Source organism: Botrytis byssoidea, assembly GCF_014898295.1.
Source record: "Botrytis byssoidea strain MUCL 94 chromosome Unknown BBYS_041, whole genome shotgun sequence".
Classification (NCBI taxonomy): Eukaryota; Fungi; Ascomycota; class Leotiomycetes; order Helotiales; family Sclerotiniaceae; genus Botrytis; species Botrytis byssoidea.
Genome location: NW_024065882.1, coordinates 22,491 through 43,454, shown reverse-complemented (window position 1 = coordinate 43,454; position 20,964 = coordinate 22,491). Strand labels below are relative to the sequence as shown.

Genomic DNA, 20,964 nt, shown 5'->3' with positions numbered 1-20,964 from the left:
AGAAAAGAGAGCACTCGCGAGAGAGAACTGGGAGATTGGGAAATAGAGCGCAGAAGGAAGTGTCCATATTTGAGCGTTTGGAGACAGACATAGATGAGTACATATCCTCGATTGATATCTAGGTTTACACGCGATACCCGACATATTGACGATTATTGCATGCTTTGTTTGCTTTATTTGCGTTGTTTGTACAGGTAGATATGGGATATGGGTAGACGGAATTGCGGGTGGGCGGCTGGCGGACTGTTTTTGACTGTTTTTTTGCTTTTTTTGCTGTTGAATTGGTTAGTTGGTTGGTTGACTGCTTGGCTGGTTGCTTATGGGCGGATATGATGGATGGGTATGATGGATGTGTGGATGGGTGAATAGACGGATATCGTGTAAATAAATTACTATGCTAGATCCTAGATCGTAGATACCATGTATGCATGCATAAATTTTACTCGAGACTTTTTTGAGACGTCTGGGGATTGGTGGTTTGTGTGTGTGTCTGTTGTTTGTGTGCTTTGTTTGGATGTGTTGAAGTGAGATTTTTTGGGTTGGGCGCGGGTTTGGATTGGGTTATAGGGTGGAGGGGAGGTCGAGGGATGGATAGAGAGATGGATGGATGGAGTTTTATGTGTGAAGTTATCTGATGTGATGTAATGTGATGTGAGATCTGGGAAATTATCACTACATGAGAAAAGGAAAGAAGGAGAGAAGGGGAGAAGGAGCGAATTGTGAATGGGTATTTACTAGTATTCTCTAGTACGGAGAGTAGCTAGCTAGCTTGATTCATTATATATAAGGAATAAAATAAGTTAAGATGAAGATAGAAATGAAATGGTGATAGATTAACAGATTGGTGGATTGATAAATCAATTCTTATTTTAAAATAGATGTATATTATAGTATAATATTACTGAATAGTATATCATTATTACGTAGGCAGCTAGGTGGTTATCTAGCTAGCTGAGTGGGTATGTATGCAGTGAGTTTTAGGATGTGGGTAGATAGCTCCTTATAGCATATTAGTTTGTTTCGATAGGTACCTACTCAGTGGGATTTCCCTTGCAGATTTTTGGATGGAAAACTTGGATGAAAATTTTAATGGTGATTTGGGGACACTACAGCACGTGCCAACTGCTATCAGCCAAAACACGTTTTCATACCAAAACTTATCATTTATATTTATGAATTTCTTAATAATTAATAATAAAATCGAAGTATTTTTTATATCCATTGATTTAGTTTTATAAAATATTAAATAAAAATAAGATTAATTTTTTTAAATATTTTATTGATCGAATTATAGAGATTCAAAGTTGTGTTAATTTAAAAATAATGAGATTTACTAGTAAAATAAGCGAAAATCAAGCAACTTTTTGGATATTTTAATTCAATCGTATAAATTTTCATAATATAAATTTCTAAGGATTTTAAATTTTTGAAAATATCAAATTGTATTATAAAAACTCTATAAAAATAAATTTTGAAAGAATTTTATTCATATATCATAAAGATTTTAGTATTTGTGTCACGGAATTCACCGTCTTGTGCAACAACACGTGACTGAGCATGGCGCTCCTCCGAAGCGCCTATTCCTATGATCACCACATAGTCTTCTATTCAATTCATATGTGAACCCTAATACCTAATTAGGCGACTTTGTCGCCCAATCAGGGTATATAAGGTAGATATGATCCTTATGATCATACCTCAAGTCAATCTAGTTTATTATCACCATACATACCTATTATATGATAAAGTGACCAATAGACATAGCTATCCCTCCGTGATAATTTGAAAATATAGTAAAATGTTGATTTTTGGTGTGAAAATGAGTTTGGGCTGATAGCAGTTGACTAGTACTGTAGGAAAGAAAAAGAAAAAGAAGGGTAGGAAATAAGTTTTAAGTCGAGTTAGTTGATAACTGGAAAGTTGGTGTTAAGTGTGTGTATATGAGGTGGGTACATGTAGACACCTGTAGACACATAGAGATGGATGGATAAATACATAGATGAATAGTATTCAAGAGTTCTGTATCCATAAATGTAGTCACACATTAGCATCAAATCTTCCTGAATGTTTAATTCTCGTTTTTACATACGTAGGGGCTCGGTTTGAGTCATTGGCTCGGTTCGGTTTCGGGTATAGATGTAGATGTGAGGGACCTGGGTACTTGATGGTAGGTAACTGGTAGACGTCGTAGGGGCATGATTACGCAGGCTGTATAAAGTGACGAGATCGTGATATTCTTGGAAGTGAGCAGTTGATGCAGTTTAGTTCTTGATACATCGAGTTGTTCTCTGCCTTGAGGGTAAAGAATTCATTGTAACACATGAGTGTAGAGGGTTAGTATGAATACATTTCTGTTGTCCACTACTCAGAAAATCTGTATGATTAATTTGCAAAATGTATGAGATAGTTGACTGAAGCATCAAGAAGTGGTTTGATACCGGAAATAAGTTAATGAGGAGCTCAAGGAAGCTGGTAGGGGTGAGCGAGGGAGAGGGATGTAGATACTAGATGTTGGAGAACAGAAAGACTAAGAGGGAGAAAGGGAGCGATATCCGAAGGAGGGGAGAGAAGAGAAGAAAAAGAACGCAGTATACACTAGCAAAACGCGTTCGCGTTGTGTCATTCGGATGAATGAAATAAGCGAGTCTGGATTGAAGAATTTGAAAGAAAGAACACAAGTTACTCACTTGAAAGATGGAATCCAATGATTATGTGAATAGGATTGGTATGATGGAAGAAAGAGAAATGTGTGTTTTTACAGTCAGTGTAATTATAGGAACGTTAGTAGGGGAAGAGAAATTGAGTCTACTAAAATCGTAATAGTACTCTGAAGAATGATAATGGCATGTATAGGAATAAAATACAAGTTATATTACTTCATTACCGATGCGCACGCATTATATAAATTGAAATTCCACGATGCTCGCCCAAAAACAGATCATGCCGTACCAAACTATATCCCAAACTTGTAGAACCGTATTCTCGAATCCAAACTTTAGTCTAAAACAAGCCTAGACAAGAACGAGATCTTGCAGCTCAGATTCGTCTTCCGGCCACCTCTGACCTTCCATAACTCCATGTATGTACGAGCAAGGACCAATAAATGAGTAATTCTCACCAGTAGGTCGTAAGACGACTGGTACGTCTAGCCCTTTCAGTAGGAAAACTTCGTCTCCTTCTCGTGCTGTGTAGGCAGCTAAACCGTAGCAACTGTCAAGAAGAAAGAGAGAGTTATTCTGTAGATTGGTGAGTCTTAATGTGAGACTTGCCACTTCTAATCGGATATGTACAGGAATAGTAGCCATAAGTAATTCTCTAAAGTGATCGGAAACTTGATTCAAGTCGGAACTCCGATCGTCAATCAAGGGGGTGCCCATGAAAGCAACCATCTCAGCAAAAGCCTTCGCAAACTGTTCACTCCCACCTTCCATTTCCAGGAGAAGCTCATGAGCTTTTTGAGCCTGTGTTGGATCAAAAATCTGACAATTTGGATAGAGCATCCAGTCATATAGCAGCTCGAATACACTCTCGTGTACCTCCGTAGACCCCAAATGCTTCTGATTCTCGGCGAATATTGTAAGATTAAATGCTTCCTGAGATTCTTGGCGTGTAGAGTAGAAATATGAAACGTCGACAGCACAACACCATGCTCTAAAGACCCCTAAGAATATCAGGTATTGATTGGTGTAGAGGTAGATCATCATGAGTATCGCAGACTAGCACACGCGAAATAGAGCCCAGACTCAGATCTCGTAGTTGAAGTTCTCCGATTGTTTTTCTGGGAGAATCATCTAGCGAAGAGCCGTTTAAGGCACCATTCCGCTTATAAGATTTCCCTCGAGGATTGTCAACCTCACTCTTATGGAAGGTTAGTCTATAGTCAAGCGCTGACTGTCGAATTCCCCAACCGGGTGTCCAAGACGGCAGACGTGAATCACTACTAGGAAGTCGCGCAGCTACAGTACTAGGCCACTTATATCCGCCCCCCCGCTTATTTTATGGTGTCACATATTGCATCACCCTTTTCAATATTAAATATTAAATTAATCAAGAATTATAAAATTATCAAATTTGAATAAATGAATAATATATTTTTATATTATTGATATATATAAAAATTATTTTATTGTTGACTTTTAATTTATTAATATTTAATATATTAGTTATTCATTACAATATAAGTCTCAATTCTAGAAGATATATTAGCTCCCAAATTGTTAAATAATTCTTTATCTAATATATTCTAAGCTATTTGTAAACAATTCTCTAGCTTTTGATAAATATATTCTGATTTGCTTTTATTAATAATAATATTAGGAAACATTTTATATATTCTTATTTTTAGAGTCCACTATATATATTCTATAGAATTGAAATTAGAAGAATAAGGAGGTTAATTTTTTAATAAAGGGATCTTTTTTTTAAAAAATTAATTTTATATTTTATAGATATAATGAGTAGAAGTATTATTCTATATAAATTTATCCCTTAAATCAAGTTTTTCGAAAATAAGGTTTATTTTAATTTTAAGAATCTTAAGATAAGATTTGATGCTATACTTATATTTTATATTCTCAAAATCTTTATTTATTATATATAAATTACTTCTTTTAATATTCCAAAAGTTTCCTTAATATATAATCTTTATATTCTTATTTATATTATATATTTCAACCATTTCTGAATCTCATTTCTAAAAGCTAATATAAAAGCATTATTCTAATCTTTTTCCTTTTCCCACTCTACAAAGTATTTATCTAATTATACAACTAAACCCTATTCTTCAATTATTAACCCCCTATAAGCTAAACATTATTTAAACTATTTAATAATATATACTAATATAAGCTTTAATCTCTTTTTATACCTTTAATTAGTTATACCATATTTGATCAAAATCCTTTTAATAATTTTAATACTATAATTAAACCTAACCTCTTGAATAACTTGTTTATATATAGCTTTCGGAAACAATTATATATATTGTAATAATATTTATTTATTTTGTTTAATATATAATTTAAATCAATTAATATATAGTAGATATATATTATTATTATATATTAGATCTTATAAAAGAGTATATTATATAATTCTGCAAGAGAATCCAAGATTCTTTATAATTCAATAGAAACTGAAGCTTTTTTTTGTCTTATTAATTATTTTGCTATGTATATAGAGTAAAATACTTATAAGGATTATTTTGTATACCTTCAATACATTGTGTATTATAAATTGAAAGTATAATTAAAATAATAAAATGTGATTGTGGAAGTGTAATGCATAAAAAAACGCGTTTTGTGGAGTTTCGGCTAATAGAAGTGCATGGTGACTGTAGAAGGATGATGTTAAGATTGTATTATGAGTTAAACTAGCATCTAGTCATTTCTCCACATAACATCTCAAAGGGTTGATCGTAATTGATCTGAGGGAGATCCATATCCCGAAATTCAAGTAATGGATACATAGAAAATATTTAGTCATGGGGGACTGTTGCATCATACTCTAATGCCGATGATAGGAGAATCATTTCTGTATTGATTAATTCTCGCGAACAATCTCGTGGTTCCGTTCATGGGAGCGGAGTTGAATCGAATGATATTCTTCATAACAATCGGACACACCTTGTCACGAGAGATACCGTGGCACCGTTTGGGTTTACGAGCACTCTTAATAATTCCTGAACGTAAATGGCCGGGAAACAACCACTATTGACGCCAGTCGTTATAGGTATTCGAGGTTCCATTTCATTTAACCCATAAAACAAAAGCTGCCACCGAATAGAGGATGATCCCCATTTGACAAAGCATTTTCTGGAAAAGGCCACTTCTTGAATGGTCCAACAGCGAGAAAAACATGGATTATTCTGCAATTCAATCCAATTTCGATGAAGTTTCGTATCTTCCAATCAACGATTATTTAAAGTCCATCAAGATACGTGAGATTCGAATTGACTATTACCTCGTATTTGAGTGTCGAATTTCCATAGAATAGCTTCCTTCCATCTATGACATGAATTATTTCGTATTATCTTAGATAACAGGTACAATATTGCGCCTTCTTGTAGTATCCTCAAAATTCCCTTAGTCGAGACTGAGCATTGTCACAGCCAAATTATGACACAACTAGCTATGCGATATATCTCACCTATGAGTTGTATTTGTACAATGCGCTCTTCCTCCTATGGTTTACTTCTCTCCTGATCGATGCAAATAGAATCAATTCAGAGAGCTCGACTCCGAAACCGACGTCGTAGGCGGACCAGAGCACTGTGACAGTTTTCTGTTACGAGAAGAGCCTTGCCATCACATCCGATGGGTATCGAACCATTCGTAGAGCCCCAAACGTACGAGAGAGCTTCATAAGGTCCAGGAGTTTGATAGTCGTGGGATGTATATTTATCGATGTTAAGTTCTGCAAGATGACATTGACGCATGTGGCTTTGCTGAAGGGAGAAGCTTAATGATACGAACATATCGAGGAGATTGAAGTCGTGTATGCGTGTGAGGCTCCAAGTTCTTCATTTTTTCCTGATTAATAGAGAAGAAAGTTTTTTTAAAAGAGGGGAATGTATAGAGGAAAAGGACACGTAGAGGGAAATTATGTGCAGAGGGAAAGGATATATAAAGGAAAAGCTTGTATAGAGAAAATAGAAAGGTAGAGTGAGTATGATAAGATCTATCTGCATGACGAGGCTTCATAAGCGCCATGCGTATCTCACAACCATGCTCGCACTTCTGACTTATCTGTCGAACTTTCGTCAGAGCCATACGTTTACATGCATACGTTGAACTCTCAAACAGATGCAGTCTAAGTTAGGCGGCGCATAACTCTTGCGCTCTATAGGTTATCCATTGGAGATCTTACCCGCTTCATGGATTATCTATAAAACCTTTAAAATAATCGACAAATGACCTGTAGAAAATCTGTTTACATTGACATAACTCAACCTAATAGAATACAAAGGAGAAATATGAAACATTGTGCTTGAATTATCATTGAATGTTGAGTCGTCGGGTAAACCAGAGAACACAAGGTTCCAAGCGCGCACTACTCTATGCTGATATCATTAAAATCGTGGGGAGTATTCACCTAGTCAATTTCAAGCTCCTCCCTAGCTGAGCAACAAATGCATATACTCAGCCCCCAAGTTGAGCTCACACAGCATAACCCAATAGCTTCAACAAAGACATACAATTTAAACGAGCTTCAATTTGCATAGTTCAAATAGTGATTCATCGAAGTAGACGTGAAAATAGAAACCAATCAGAAACAAAAACTCGCAGTAGTTAATTCAAATAGTAAGCTAATCTTCCCAATATACCAATCCCAACCTTACATGTAACCCAAGAAACCCTTTCCAAACCACTAGCATAATAACCCACTCCAAATCCCGAGTCCCAGTACTAAAAACTTTGACATCCAACTCTTGGACCCCCCTTATAATTTATCTCCCTCACCAAGATTATCTCCCACCACTCACAACCGTACCATTAGAAACCACTGTCGCATTCCTAAACCCTCCATTCACAACCGCCGTCGCATTCTTAAACAACCCATTACTCGCCGTAACATACTCGCAAGCCCCACCTGGACAATACCCCCTACTACAAGCGAAGTTACACAGACCATCATACAACTCATCATCCAAGCCCGGGGCCGCAGTCCCAGCTCTGTCAATAACAGGTAGGGGTGGATTTAGCACACCTTGAGTTGTGCATGTGCAGCTGCGGATTGGACAGTATCCGTAGGGACATGCATATCCGCATAAGCCGCCTAAGTTATCGGCGCCGGTTCCACCAACGCAGGCGGGAGGGATAAAGGGAGAGACGGTTTCGGGAACTACGCCGTAGTTTGTGGTGCCGCACGCGCCGGGTCTGGAGGATTTGTTAGTGGTTTCATCAAACGCTGGGTTATCAGAAGGCTTGAGGGGGAATGGAATGCAATGACAGAGTGATATGCCAGTATCATGTGAAGAGATGATAAAGAAATACTACACTTACGGACAATACCCAAAGAAGCAATTGAAGGAGCAAAGTCCTTGATATTCAGAAGTTAACCCTTGAGCAGGATATCCAATCGTACCATATCCTGGTGTATTCGCCGCAGTTGGACGAGTCGGTTGCGGTCCATAATTTGTGCATGTGCATGCAGTATACTATCATCTCAATCAGCACCATTCCAAATCTTTCTCGCGAAAGCTATAAGAAATCCCTCATGATACATACCGGACAATAACCCAATCCGCAAGCAAAAGAACAAAGGCCTGCAAAATTATTCACTCCAAATCCTGCAATACAGACTTGTTCTGATATGTTGAGTGCAGGTGTGGCGGTTACAGCACTACCGGTTTGGAAGCCTGTGTATGCGTTGTAATTTGTGTAGCCATTCCAAGTGGAACAGTCGTTAGCGATGGGATTTCCTTGGAAGATTATCGAGCCGCTAGATGGAGTGTGCACTGTGACAATTACATTTCCGGTGTGAGAACCGTAGGCTACACTTCCGTGGTATATTCCGACGGCATCGGAGGGGGTGTCTGTCCAAGTGGCGCCTATTTAGAGAATGGGTCCGAATTAGCCTTTTGTCCTTGATAATGCGGGGTGTGTCATTATTCAAAGGCCATTAAAACTTACCTAAATCAACACCGCCAACTGTAACAGTTACAGTTCCCGCTTCAGCAAGCACCGCAGAGTAGAATATCTTATCTTGGACAACATCTGTTGGGTAAAATTCAATCTGAAGCTGATTTGCAGTATTCCCTGTCGTGTCGCCATCACTACATGCGCTGTTGTCTTTTGAAGTAAGTCGATACCAAGCTGTGACGACTTCTTGCTTAACGGTAGCAATACCGTGTTTGTATGTATCAATCACAAAGGGCAGAGTTTGTCTCCATGCGTCATGAGTCATACCATCGGCGTAATTGTAAGGACCATCGCCATGTATCGAGTCAAAGACAGAAGCATATTCTTCTTCGTGAAGAGGTCCTGAGATTGCGAATTAGTAGATTGGAACTTTTGGGGATCGTGAACAGGACATACCGATGTAATGAGACTCTCCATAATCATTCCATGTGATGATTTGTACCCATTCTGGTTGAGGGTCAATGGACAAAATTTCTTGCCAACGGCTATTTGAAAGTCATATTAGCTATTGAACAGGGCTGGTGGTGTAGCGAGAAATCTTACTCGAACCATAAATCATCCCCGCGCCACAGCCAATTCTTGTCGTAATTTGGCAAGTTTGTATAGAACCACTAGAGAACACTGAGGTTAGCAATGAAAATCCTCGTTATTGATGGTGATTATAATCAGAATACTGACAGGTGAAACAGGCATCATGTATGGCATAGGGACACCTGTTTGGTTCAAGGACACAAAGTAAGAAGCATCGGTATATGCATTCATATCCTCGTTACCCCAAGGCCATCTAATCAAAGTCAGTAATAAGTTGAATATTGCCAAAAGTGTGGACATACGCATTCCAACTGAACAATCCATCTGCAGTTCCACGGGCAACTGCTGCTTGTGCTCCCAATGAAGACCAGTTTGGCACTAGAAAGCAGCCAGTTTGTGCTTTGATTGTAGTCCAATCGGCAGTATTATCAACCCCTTCGAAAGTTGATACAAATGGCTTTCCGAGATATTTGTAATAAGCAGAGCTTGATTTATAAGTATTAAGAAGGCTAATGACGTTGGCTTCTGGCCAACGAGCAGTGCCACCTAGTGAAGGAAATATTTAGTACACCCATGAAAATAGAAAGATAGGCCAGAGAAACCAAACCTGTATAATCGAATGAGATAAACAACTTGAATCCCGTAGTTTGTGCAGCAAGGAAAGCATTTGCCAAAGAATTGGGAATCGAGCTATCTCCGTATCCTACATTGAGCGCAAAAGCATCAATATGAGCTGCTTGGGCAAGCTGGATATCTGCTACCCAGTTTGTTGTGGTCCATGATGCAACATTCCCAACCTATGGAGCACATTAGTTGCGGGTTAGATTTCAGAAGGGCCAGTTGCACGAACCAAAAAGTGGGCGAAAACATCTTTGGCATGTACATGACATGATGCCAGTAGGATTGTGAAGATTGCACGAAGGAACATCATGTGGTAAGATTTGAAAGGCAGTGATTGAGTCAATAAAGGAGAACTTCCGCGGTTTAAAGCTTCTCGAAGTGTAGTTGAAGAGTGACCAGAAATATTGAGACTGAAAACCGGCCTATATATACGAAAAATCCAGCATACTTGGAGATCGAGTCACCAAGCTGAGTTCGCTTGAACATGGGCATTTTTCCTGCCAATCTGGGACTCCTCATTTCGGATGAAATACCCTCGTCGTCGCTGTCAAGGCAGAATCAATATCATCGTGAAATTCTGATCTTTGTCGCAATCAAACTGAGAGCAAGTGCAATGCGCCGCGTTGCCTCGTTTGTCAATATTGGATTTCTTCCCCTTTGAGGTGTTGAAGAGTGATGGCTTACCATTTGATGTGATGAAGATATATTAAACGATTGAGGCTGCCTAGGTAAGTGGGGCCTTCCGTTAGACGAGAAGAAGACAAGGGGCTGTGCCACAACACAATCACACCTGGAATAATATTACACCGGCGATTTAATGACCGCACATCATCTTTTAGCAATTCGGACCTTTTTTTTTTATCTGCTTGGGTTAATTTAGCCCCTTGGGGATGCTCTACCGTACACTAATACAGAAGAACTTCGGGGATAAAATTAAGCCAGACCGGGTACCTATCCCTTGATGATTGCGCTTCTTTGACTATCATGATAGGAGAGTTTTCGGTGCCCCAAAGGATCTTTCGTCAAGGTTGCAACGCTCGAATATGCCGTCGCCGGATGCATTGATTTTGTAACCGCGGCTTCTCTTGAAGAACCAGAAATGCCCGCTCTGGGGCTCAAGGCGACAGTCTACACGAGCCTCGGTTCCCAAATTGATCACACTGAGTCACATTTGTCAGATTTCATGAATCTAAACAGGAGGCCCGAAGGAGGCGCTCGAATTTGGAGTTGCAATCCCTAAACTATCATGGCAGGACATGTACACTCCCGGATGCAATCTCTGTCAACTCGGTCTGACTCAGTGCAACTGCACAAGCATCATCTGTCTTTGAATGCCAGATACAATATCACAGTATCGTAACACCATGCATTTGCCTCCGCGCTGAAATTTCCTTCGGACGTACGGATGAAGTCAACCTTTAATTTGCGGGAAGATATCTACCCCGGTGATATCGTTTTCAATTTTTACATAGTAAATGAGTTCTGCCGTTGACTGAAACTTTCAAGTCAATGATAATTGACATTTCTTCTTTCCACCATTCATCTATTTGTAAGGCTGCAAAGTCATGTCCAGCTGAAATTTCCGATCAAAATAATGGTGCTGTAGAAGGTACAAACTAACAGACTCGAACGCTTAAGTCAACAATGAAATTGACTGTGGAGGTGAGCTTTCGATCTAGATTTATAGCAAAAGAGTTATCTCTTCTTCATCTACAGAGTGCTCTGTTCGGGTATATACTCACACCTTCATAAATGCAGCCATCTCCATTTTCACCGGGTAACGAATCTATCATTCAGATGGCCATTAATTATCCGACTCTAAGCCACCCTCTCCATTCTCCAAATCCTCGACACCATCTTTTCTCTTTCTAAGCTGTTTTTTCAATTCTCTATTTTCCATCTCAAGCTGTTCAATTCTTTCTTCCAATCCATCCATCTGTTCCTGAGCGCCAACACTGAATTCTTCGATGATTTTGAAGAAACGCCAGAGACGGAGAATAATCACAAGTGAGGCGACTTCTTCAAGGACACCATGAAGTAGCACATCAACTAGACGGAAAGGGTTTAGTTTGGGAACAGGATAGAGGTGTAATGCGATGGTGTGAGAGAAATGTATATGGAGTAGAAAGAAATACAGAAATAGTACATACCAACGAATCCGGCAACAATTATAGTAGCATCAAAGCAGTGAAATTTGCTACGAAAATAGCTGAATGGATCTTGTTAGCTAAGGTAATAACAGTCATAGAAGAACAATGTAATTCGCAGGAGTGGAATTCAACGTGAAAAAAAGTAGGATTAGAACAGAAGTAGACGTGAAGACATGTGAGACGGAAATTCAGCGGCGGATTGACAGGCACGCCAAGTCTTGTAAAGAGGTTTGATTTCCAAAGCCAAAAAGCCCCGGTTTCCAAAAAGCCTAATTGAAGATACACACCTCAAACCGAAAGCCCAAACGCTAGCAATCAATTCCACCATGAACAAGCAACTGAATATCAACCCAGCAATTCCCAACCCATCTCTCACTTCGTTCCAAATTGGATCCGTCTTGCCTTCCTTGTCGTTGTCGCATTGATAGAGATTTATGATTATATCCGAAATAATGCTAATTAAGTCGCATGCAACAAGGAGAAGAACGGTGTAGTGTTGAGCGCGAGAGGATAGGAAGCTCTTCGCGAAATTTTGAGACCTTCGGTAGCTATTTGAGAGCTTCCGGAAAAAAGAAGGGTGCGGTATATGGTGATAGGAGGGCCCAGAGGCAATGGAAATGGGTTGAGAAGAGGCACGTATTAGAGGAGCATGTTCGGAAATGTCTGAGTTGCGTCGAGACATGTTGTTGATTCGATCGTTTTTTCTAATCTTAATAGAAGCTCAATTGCCCTCCACTTCCAAAGGCAATGCTATCGTTCTTTTGATGTTCGATAATACTTGTCGTTGGAGGTATGAAGAAGTCTGGTTGAAGGAAGAGAAATTACGGTGTACTTGCAAAGCTCAAGTGACTCCAATTTTGGATTGGAATTTCGAATGGGAGGAACATGTGATTGTACAGAGTTGAATCTGAGGTCTGGTTGCGGTGTATGCGCCGCTCTTATCGTAATGGTGGAGCAAAGCATGTTTATTCTCGTTGATACCCGTGGATGCCTTTCATTCATCTTATTGATTTGATCAAGGAAAGCATTACCTGGTAGCCAGAATCCATTTGAAGACAATCTTCAAGCGCATTCAAAATGTTAAAATGCTAGCTAAGGGCTTGGCATTGCTTATCACTTTGGCAGGCGGCGGTAACCTTAGAGATCCTTCCACGAGCGAGTGCAGAATCCGAATTAGCCGACCTACCTATCCAAGCGCTTGAACGATGGCGTGGACGGGTAGCAACAGAGCTGGCTGTAGCCATGTGTGGTAGCCTTGTGGAAGTCTAGACGATTTGTGAATAACCTCAACCAACCTCAACCTCGACCTCAATATATTTATTTTCCATTTGAAACCTTTGCATTCTGTATTCTTTGACCATTTAAAAGTTTCGGTAAGTTATTCTCAAGCCTTACCATTAGTACAATGATGCCCTTTCATTTCTTTAAGCAGCTCAATGGCTTAATGACATTCACTCTCCAAAATTCGAGAATTGTCTGGCAACAGCTTGAGTTATCATCGGATGAAATGCAAGATCATGCTAGCAGATCAATTCACTTTCAGATCCATTCTGTGATAAGATTGCGCAATCTCCAGTGACTACCTAGGTAGTTTACAATTATTAAAATTCTTGCTAATAAGATTTCTTTCAGAAGCGCAACCTTCTCCTCTCCATCAACATCCTCCCTTCGACCTTGCTCGAGGATCCATCTACTTGAAAATTTTACAACATTGCACAAGTGCAGCAACACTATCTCAAGCGATCAAATCATGGCAGACACCGATCCAAAGCTTCAAGATCAGGTTATGGCTGGCGAGGATGATAATAATGATGAGGTACATTCAAAGGTGAAAGACCCTGTATCGAGAACCAATTGTTGACAGTCACTCTAGGAGGAGATCTCGGCCATGAAGCGCCGTGTTGCAGAGATGGAAGAGGAGGCTGCCAAACTTAGAGAAATGCAGGCAACTCTCGATCAACAAAGCACTGATCTTAGAGAAGACAAGGAGGATATCGATAGTCGCAGTATCTTTGTCGGAAACGTCGATTACTCTGCTTCTCCAGAAGATATTCAAGCTCACTTCCAAAGCTGCGGATCTATTAACCGTGTAACTATCTTGCTTGACAAGTTTACCGGTCATCCCAAGGGGTGCGTTCTACGAAATTTGGCTCCTTAAAACCTCGACGGATTGTGTCGAGTGTCATTGTGATAAACGCTACCTGGCAAGAGAAGGATGCTAATCTAGGTTAATGCAGGTATGCGTATGTAGAGTTTACTGAGCCAAGTCTTGTTGCACAAGCTTTGGTTCTCAACGAGAGCGTGTTCAAGGGTCGCAACCTCAAGGTAAACCTTCTTTCTCGTGCATTTCCCTGCTCTTTAAGCTCATTCCTATTACAGGTTGTCCCCAAGCGTACCAATGTTCCCGGAATGCAACGTGGCAGGGGTGGAAGAGGAGGCGGAAGAGGTCGTGGCGGCTTCTTCGGTGGTGGACGTGGTGGCGGTTATTCTCCTCGTGGAGGTTACCGTGGAGGATACAGAGGCAACCGTGGCAGAGGTTTCACACCATATTAAGCCACGAAAACTTTTGCATGAGTCTTCTTTACTCTAGCACATGATAAGATGGGGAGGGCTGCTGAAGTGATAGCATTAAAATTGGGAATTTGGGGGAAATCCATTTCTTGAATTATCAAACATTCATTCGAGAAGCGATTTATTCATGAAATTACCACGGCGTTTATCTTGAACATATGGTTTTCTTTCAATTCTCCATTTGGAATTCATTGATCATGAATGAATAGTCAACCATAAATCTGTACAGCAGAATTTGAATGTATACAAAGAATATGATTGCACAGAATTGACGATTACTAGGCAAGTAGTGATGTAGTGCTCGCGTGTTCTATCGTATATATAACTGCTGTTTAATCAAAACGAGAGGTTCCATCACAACCGAAGATACACTTTATGCTGTGAAGGGGTCCAGGGCCTGCACGAATAAGTTTGACTGCCATGGATTCGAATTTCTTCCCAATGCTACTTATACCAAATCGCCTTGTTCTTTCATGTTTTATCGCCGTTCCCAGATTACCCAATGTGAAAGAGGCTCTTTCCTTACCTTGAGATATCACACTAAACACTACTTACTCACGTGCCGGGGGGGGTACATTGTTTTTTGTATACGATATGCTCAAGGATTCCGTATCCTGGAAGAATCTGACCTGATCTTTGTCATGTCAAATGAATCTCTGCAACCCTCATTAACTCCTTGGTACAAAAGAAGCAAATTGCCATCATATCCACGAATACAGTTAAAAAAAACGTCCTTGATTCATGAATATTGGGTCTCTTCATTTGACGGTAGAGAACCTGGAAGTCTGGCTAAAAAGGTATGACGTGAAGTATAAAAATAGGTGGATGATTATCAATTCTTGCCTGAGGAAGCATCAACCTTATTAGCGGGGGCATTCTGTGCCGCCTTGACGATTTGATTGACCAAACTCCATTCCTCTTCTCAATCAATTCATTGAACCCCCCTTTTATGAATATCTCTTCATTATCTTTCCTTCATGTATGACGAATCCTTGAATCGATAACGATTATCGCAAAACCTGTCAGATTCATAATTTGGGTGTAAGGGGGCTTTTGCAGCTCTACTTAACACAGCCCCAAATCGACACAAGCGCAAAGCTTCCACCACGGCCAACCTTGAAACCCAGGGAACGTCAAAAGTGTTCTGCCATACTATTCTACTGTTATCTATTATTGACGCCCTAAGAACGATCCCGCCATCTCTGGCGAACCTTCACGATGGCCAGCAGTAGTAGAATAGACTCAAGCCTTCCAGCGTACGTTTGGAACTCTGTCATACAAGAATAACACTGACAGATCTATAGGCAGCCCAACCTGCGATTAACTAGTAGGCTTGTTCGGCAATTGAATGTCAGTCGATATACTAATCATCCACAGTCATTGCTGCCGACGGCTTGTACAAGCGTGATGTTTTCAGTAGGAATACCGAATCCTCCCAGAAGATAACCGTGTTAATCGTGTGACTTAGGATTTCCCGACCCTTTTGCAGTTGCGACATTGAGTGGCGAGCAGACGAAGACGACCGCTGTTATCAAAAGGACTCTGAATCCATACTGGAACGAGATTTTCGACCTGTGAATATGGAGTATCCTCTACAGGAAAGAATCTGGGCTGATTTCTTTTTAGGCGTGCGAACGAAGATAGTATATTGGCAGTACAGATATTTGACCAGAAAAAGTTCAAGAAGAAGGACCAAGGGTTCTTGGGAGTAATAAACGTTCGTGTTGGAGACGTCATCGATTTTTCATCGCCCCAAGATCGTGAGTCGTGATATTTCTCTTTGACGCCATTCACGTTTGGGAGCTTATATTTAATCACACAGAAATGCTCACCCGAGATCTGAAAAAATCGACGGATAATCTTGTAGTACATGGAAAACTTATTATAAGTCTTTCCACAAATCTGGATGGCCCTCCAAGAGGAGGTAGCCTCGCCCCGCCCACGAACGGCCATTCAACGTCAAGCAACCGACCTTCAATCCACACTCCAACTGGCTCCGTTTCTGGTTTCTCAAACTCTGCTTCTTCGCCTGCTTCTCATACCCCTCAGCCACAAGGAGTCGTTATGGCTAACGGAGCTCTCTCCAATGGACCAACCCCCGGACATGCACCCGCTGCAGGCAGCGGCGGAAGCAACGCACCTACGGCTAGCGCAGGTGCAGGACATCGAAACGGTTTGAGCTCATTCGAGGATGCTCAGGGTAGATTGCCAGCTGGATGGGAAAGGCGGGAAGATAACTTGGGACGAACCTATTATGTCGACCACAACACAAGATCTACAAGTTGGAATCGACCATCTGCATCAGGGACGACCGAGACAAGGCAGGACGAGAGAAATGCTAATACTCAAGTGGAACGTCAACGACATCAGAACAGAACTCTACCTGAAGATCGCACCGGTGCCAATTCACCAAATTTGGCGCAGCAACAAGCAAGCAGTAGTGCTAACACCGCTGCTGCGACTACGATGATGGCTACTGGAGCCACGACTGCAGGAACCGGAGAACTTCCACCACTCTGGGAACAAAGACATACTCCCGAGGGTCGTCCTTATTTCGTGGATCACAATACCCGAACCACAACTTGGGTAGACCCTAGGCGTCAACAATATATCCGCATGTATGGGGGTCAAAATGCCAACAATACCATTCAACAACAACCAGTTTCACAACTTGGTCCTCTGCCAAGTGGCTGGGAAATGAGACTCACAAATACTGCAAGAGTCTACTTTGTGGATCACAACACCAAAACCACTACCTGGGATGACCCTCGACTGCCCTCTTCGCTGGATCAGAACGTACCGCAATACAAGCGTGATTTCAGAAGAAAGCTTATCTACTTCCGTTCACAACCAGCCTTACGAATTCTCTCCGGTCAATGCCATGTTAAGATTCGAAGATCACATATTTTCGAGGATTCTTACGCCGAAATTATGCGTCAATCTGCCACTGATTTAAAGAAACGCCTTATGATTAAATTTGATGGTGAGGATGGTCTCGACTATGGTGGATTGTCGAGAGAATTCTTCTTCCTTCTTTCTCATGAAATGTTCAACCCTTTCTATTGTTTATTCGAATACTCTGCTCACGACAACTATACTCTTCAAATTAACCCCCACTCCGGAATTAACCCAGAACATCTTAACTACTTCAAATTTATTGGCAGAGTGGTTGGTTTGGCCATCTTCCATCGCCGATTCTTGGATGCATTTTTCATTGGTGCCCTGTACAAAATGATGCTTAATAAGGCTGTCTCCCTTCAAGATATGGAGGGAGTTGATGCCGATTTCCATCGAAGTCTTCAATGGATGTTGGATAATCCAATTGAAGGTGTTCTAGACCAGACATTCTCGACAGAAGATGAGAGATTTGGTGTTACAAACGTCGAAGACCTTAAACCGGGCGGAAGAGATATTGAAGTCACAGATGAGAATAAAAAAGAGTATGTTGATTTGATGGTCAAATGGAGGATTCAAAAACGAATTGATGAGCAATTCCAAGCTTTCATCACCGGTTTCCATGAGCTTATTCCAGCCGAGCTTGTTAATGTCTTTGACGAAAGAGAGCTCGAGTTGTTGATTGGTGGTATTGCGGAAATTGATGTTGACGATTGGAAGAAGCACACGGACTATAGAGGATACACAGAATCTGATGAGGTCATTAAGTTTTTCTGGCAAACGATCCGCAGCTGGGATGGAGAACAGAAGTCTCGCCTTCTTCAATTTGCCACTGGTACTTCTCGTATTCCCGTCAATGGATTCAAAGATCTTCAAGGTAGTGATGGGCCGAGAAGATTCACAATTGAAAAGCAAGGAGAGCCGAACAATTTACCAAAATCTCACACCTGGTAAGCTACCTCTAAACTTCTAGATATCGTACGTACTAACAGTATGAAATAGTTTCAACCGACTGGATCTTCCACCATACAAGAACCTTGAGCAGTTGCAAACCAAATTGACGATGGCAGTAGAAGAGACAATGGGATTTGGACAGGAGTGATTTATGTTTTGGAAGGGTTTCATTGGTTCTGCATGGTGTTATTTTCTATACAAGCTGAGGGAGGTCCAGGTTTCTCAACTTTTATATTACCTGGAATGGATTGGAGGTATGAATTATTATCCGGAATAAATAGCCGTCTCATGGCTCAAGTCTCGTTAGGAAATGCATTGTAACGATTGATACATTAATCGAAAGAAAACAAACCCAGCTCAAAGTATCTGATGACCTTGTATTTAGTGGGTATTGCATTAGAGAGAATTATCATTCGTTACCGCATTGATTTACTCGTGATGGTTTTTCTTGATGTACCATCTCCAATCAAATATGAAGAGAACATTGAGTAAGATTTAGGGCTTGGGTGTAGCCCCCCGTACAAACTTTTGTATGGTAGGCCGCATTTGCCAAAGATTAGAGATACAAGATACAATGACAGCTTACTAGTAACCAGATCTTGATCACGAGCACTTGTTTCGAGCAATAAATTTCGAAAGCATACTTTGTTGAGGGCATTCCAGGTCTAAATTATAGGTCTGGCAATCAAAAAGATAGTGCGAAGCATGCTGTCAAGACTTGATGAATAAACTTATCAGAGAGCAAGTGTTGGAACATAATCACGGTGGATGGGTAGAGTGTAGAACGAGCACGACACGAGCATTAAATCAAAGTTATCGAAACTAGTATTCTTTAGTGGTTGTTTGTGTCTCTAATTGATGTAGATCTCTAGACTTCTGCTTCGGGCCGCTTCTTCACTTAGAGGTTTCTGGTCCGTGAAGTGCTTAATGCAATGCATACATACATGCATCTGAACGATTCCGCTTCAAACGTTTATTTGTGTTATTGATTCGACCAACGGTAACAATTACTTCGTATATGTAGTGAGGTACGTTAGAAGTAGAAATATGCATGGCATATTGAACTACGTGGGCAACACGGTTGCTCGGCGACCCCTGAAACATGCAACCTAAAGTCGTCTATGTACACAGAGACTAGGCTATTTTCGGAAGTGCACCAATGAAACGCTAGGTATTTTGGGGCAATATCAATGCGGGATATGCTTAAAAAGAAGCATGGGGAAGCAGTCCGAAGATCATTCTGAAGATTGTGATATATTGGTTGTCCGGGGAGTTTCTTTTGCTTTTGGTTGGAATGTCTTGGTTGGTCACACGGGGGAGTTTGGCTTTTGGACGGTGAAAAGGAAGGAGACGGTTTGTATATTTATATGGGATGTATGCGCGTTGTTATGAAGTCTCTTCTTTTTTTCTGCTTTGTTTTCTCTGTACCGCGTATATTACACCGTTGGATCAATTGATCATTGTGAAGTTATACAAACAACGCATACTACACTACTCTCGCATATAATACCTGTCTAGTACTCGCACTTACTTTCATACTCGTACATCTATTTGCATCTATTCTACATCCCTACAACGTCAAACTTAACTTCAAAAATGCACTTCTCAAAAGCAACTCTTCCTTTCGCGGCCTTGGTTTCCTATGCTGCTGCTACGACTACATTAGCAGCTACAGGTGGTTTCTCTGGTGCTTGTGAGGCACAGAATGTTCTTGAAGCATGTGTGAATTCGACAACGGCCATTGCCCAGGCGTGCCAATCTACCGACTATCTTTGTTTGTGCACGAGTTGGAATTCAGTCTTGACGTATGTCTTCCCTTCTTCCACTCTATCTTCTGAGTTTCCTTCATCTGTCCTTTGCATTATAATCGATCCGGACCCTGACTAATTCATCTGTCTAATAGCTGCTATAATGTGTGTCCGAACGACACAGGCTACACAGGAGTTCTCGCCAATAAACAAGCCTATTGTAATGATGCCGTGGCCTACGCATCAACTACTACATCCTCTGCAATCTCAAAAGATTGGTCTACGACTTCCACTGCAAGTGATGCGACAGCGACGGCAACGGGAGCAGGAAGTGGAAGTGGAACAACTACTGCGAAGGCGCAGACGACTGGAGGAAGCTCATCTAGTAACACGGCGAGTGCAGCAGAGTCAACGGGTAGCAATCAGAGTAGTGGAGCTGGGGAGAGAGTTGTGGGTGTTAACGGGATGATGGCGGTTCTTGGGGGTATTGCTGCTGTGGGTGCTGCATTTTTGTAAGAGAGGTTTGAGGGCGACAGCGAAAAGAGGCAGAAGGGGTTGTGTGCTTAATGGGGTATGAAGGGGCGAGTATACTTAATGTGAGGGATGTTGGGTATGAGCTAATTTTTGGGAATGAGACATGCTATAATTGATTGATTAATTTCTATTGAATAATGAGCGGATGTAATGAATGATGAAGATTTGTTAGATCAAGTGGTATATAGTACTTTTATTGACTGATTCAATCGTTTTCATGAATTCGGAGCATGGGGTTTACCTTTTTGCATTTCGATCACAGAGCGAGTTTCTAGGGATGTTAGAACAATTCTTATGTTCTATTGGGTTTTCAAAGCA

General features: G+C 40.8%; 6 protein-coding genes across 6 annotated transcripts; 3 read left to right on the top strand and 3 right to left on the bottom strand.

Annotated features, from left to right (window-relative positions):
- Positions 1-3,011: 3,011 nt before the first annotated feature.
- EAE97_011744 (uncharacterized protein) lies at positions 3,012-3,701 on the bottom strand (the record flags this gene model as incomplete). Its single annotated transcript, XM_038882259.1, has 1 exon — positions 3,012-3,701. One exon carries the CDS (start codon positions 3,699-3,701, stop codon positions 3,012-3,014), a length of 690 nt encoding a protein of 229 aa, XP_038726869.1.
- A 3,764-nt stretch (positions 3,702-7,465) lies between these two features.
- EAE97_011743 (uncharacterized protein) lies at positions 7,466-10,101 on the bottom strand (the record flags this gene model as incomplete). Its single annotated transcript, XM_038882258.1, has 10 exons — positions 7,466-7,877; positions 8,004-8,158; positions 8,229-8,551; positions 8,634-8,984; positions 9,039-9,127; positions 9,186-9,253; positions 9,321-9,426; positions 9,476-9,719; positions 9,781-9,970; positions 10,024-10,101. The coding sequence occupies 10 exons, from the start codon at positions 10,099-10,101 to the stop codon at positions 7,466-7,468; spliced, it is 2,016 nt and encodes a 671-aa protein (XP_038726868.1).
- Positions 10,102-11,598: 1,497 nt separating this feature from the next.
- On the bottom strand, positions 11,599-12,626 carry EAE97_011742 (uncharacterized protein; the record flags this gene model as incomplete). Its single annotated transcript, XM_038882257.1, has 3 exons — positions 11,599-11,843; positions 11,945-12,003; positions 12,232-12,626. 3 exons carry the CDS (start codon positions 12,624-12,626, stop codon positions 11,599-11,601), a joined length of 699 nt encoding a protein of 232 aa, XP_038726867.1.
- Positions 12,627-13,694: 1,068 nt separating this feature from the next.
- Positions 13,695-14,497, top strand: EAE97_011741 (uncharacterized protein; the record flags this gene model as incomplete). The annotated part of the gene is made up of 4 exons (XM_038882256.1): positions 13,695-13,760; positions 13,818-14,074; positions 14,182-14,269; positions 14,324-14,497. The coding sequence occupies 4 exons, from the start codon at positions 13,695-13,697 to the stop codon at positions 14,495-14,497; spliced, it is 585 nt and encodes a 194-aa protein (XP_038726866.1).
- A 1,236-nt stretch (positions 14,498-15,733) lies between these two features.
- EAE97_011740 (uncharacterized protein) lies at positions 15,734-18,512 on the top strand (the record flags this gene model as incomplete). Its single annotated transcript, XM_038882255.1, has 7 exons — positions 15,734-15,771; positions 15,820-15,842; positions 15,893-15,931; positions 15,984-16,089; positions 16,142-16,275; positions 16,338-18,360; positions 18,413-18,512. The coding sequence occupies 7 exons, from the start codon at positions 15,734-15,736 to the stop codon at positions 18,510-18,512; spliced, it is 2,463 nt and encodes an 820-aa protein (XP_038726865.1).
- Positions 18,513-19,960: 1,448 nt separating this feature from the next.
- EAE97_011739 (uncharacterized protein) lies at positions 19,961-20,628 on the top strand (the record flags this gene model as incomplete). Its single annotated transcript, XM_038882254.1, has 2 exons — positions 19,961-20,169; positions 20,268-20,628. The coding sequence occupies 2 exons, from the start codon at positions 19,961-19,963 to the stop codon at positions 20,626-20,628; spliced, it is 570 nt and encodes a 189-aa protein (XP_038726864.1).
- Between the last annotated feature and the right edge of the window lie 336 nt (positions 20,629-20,964).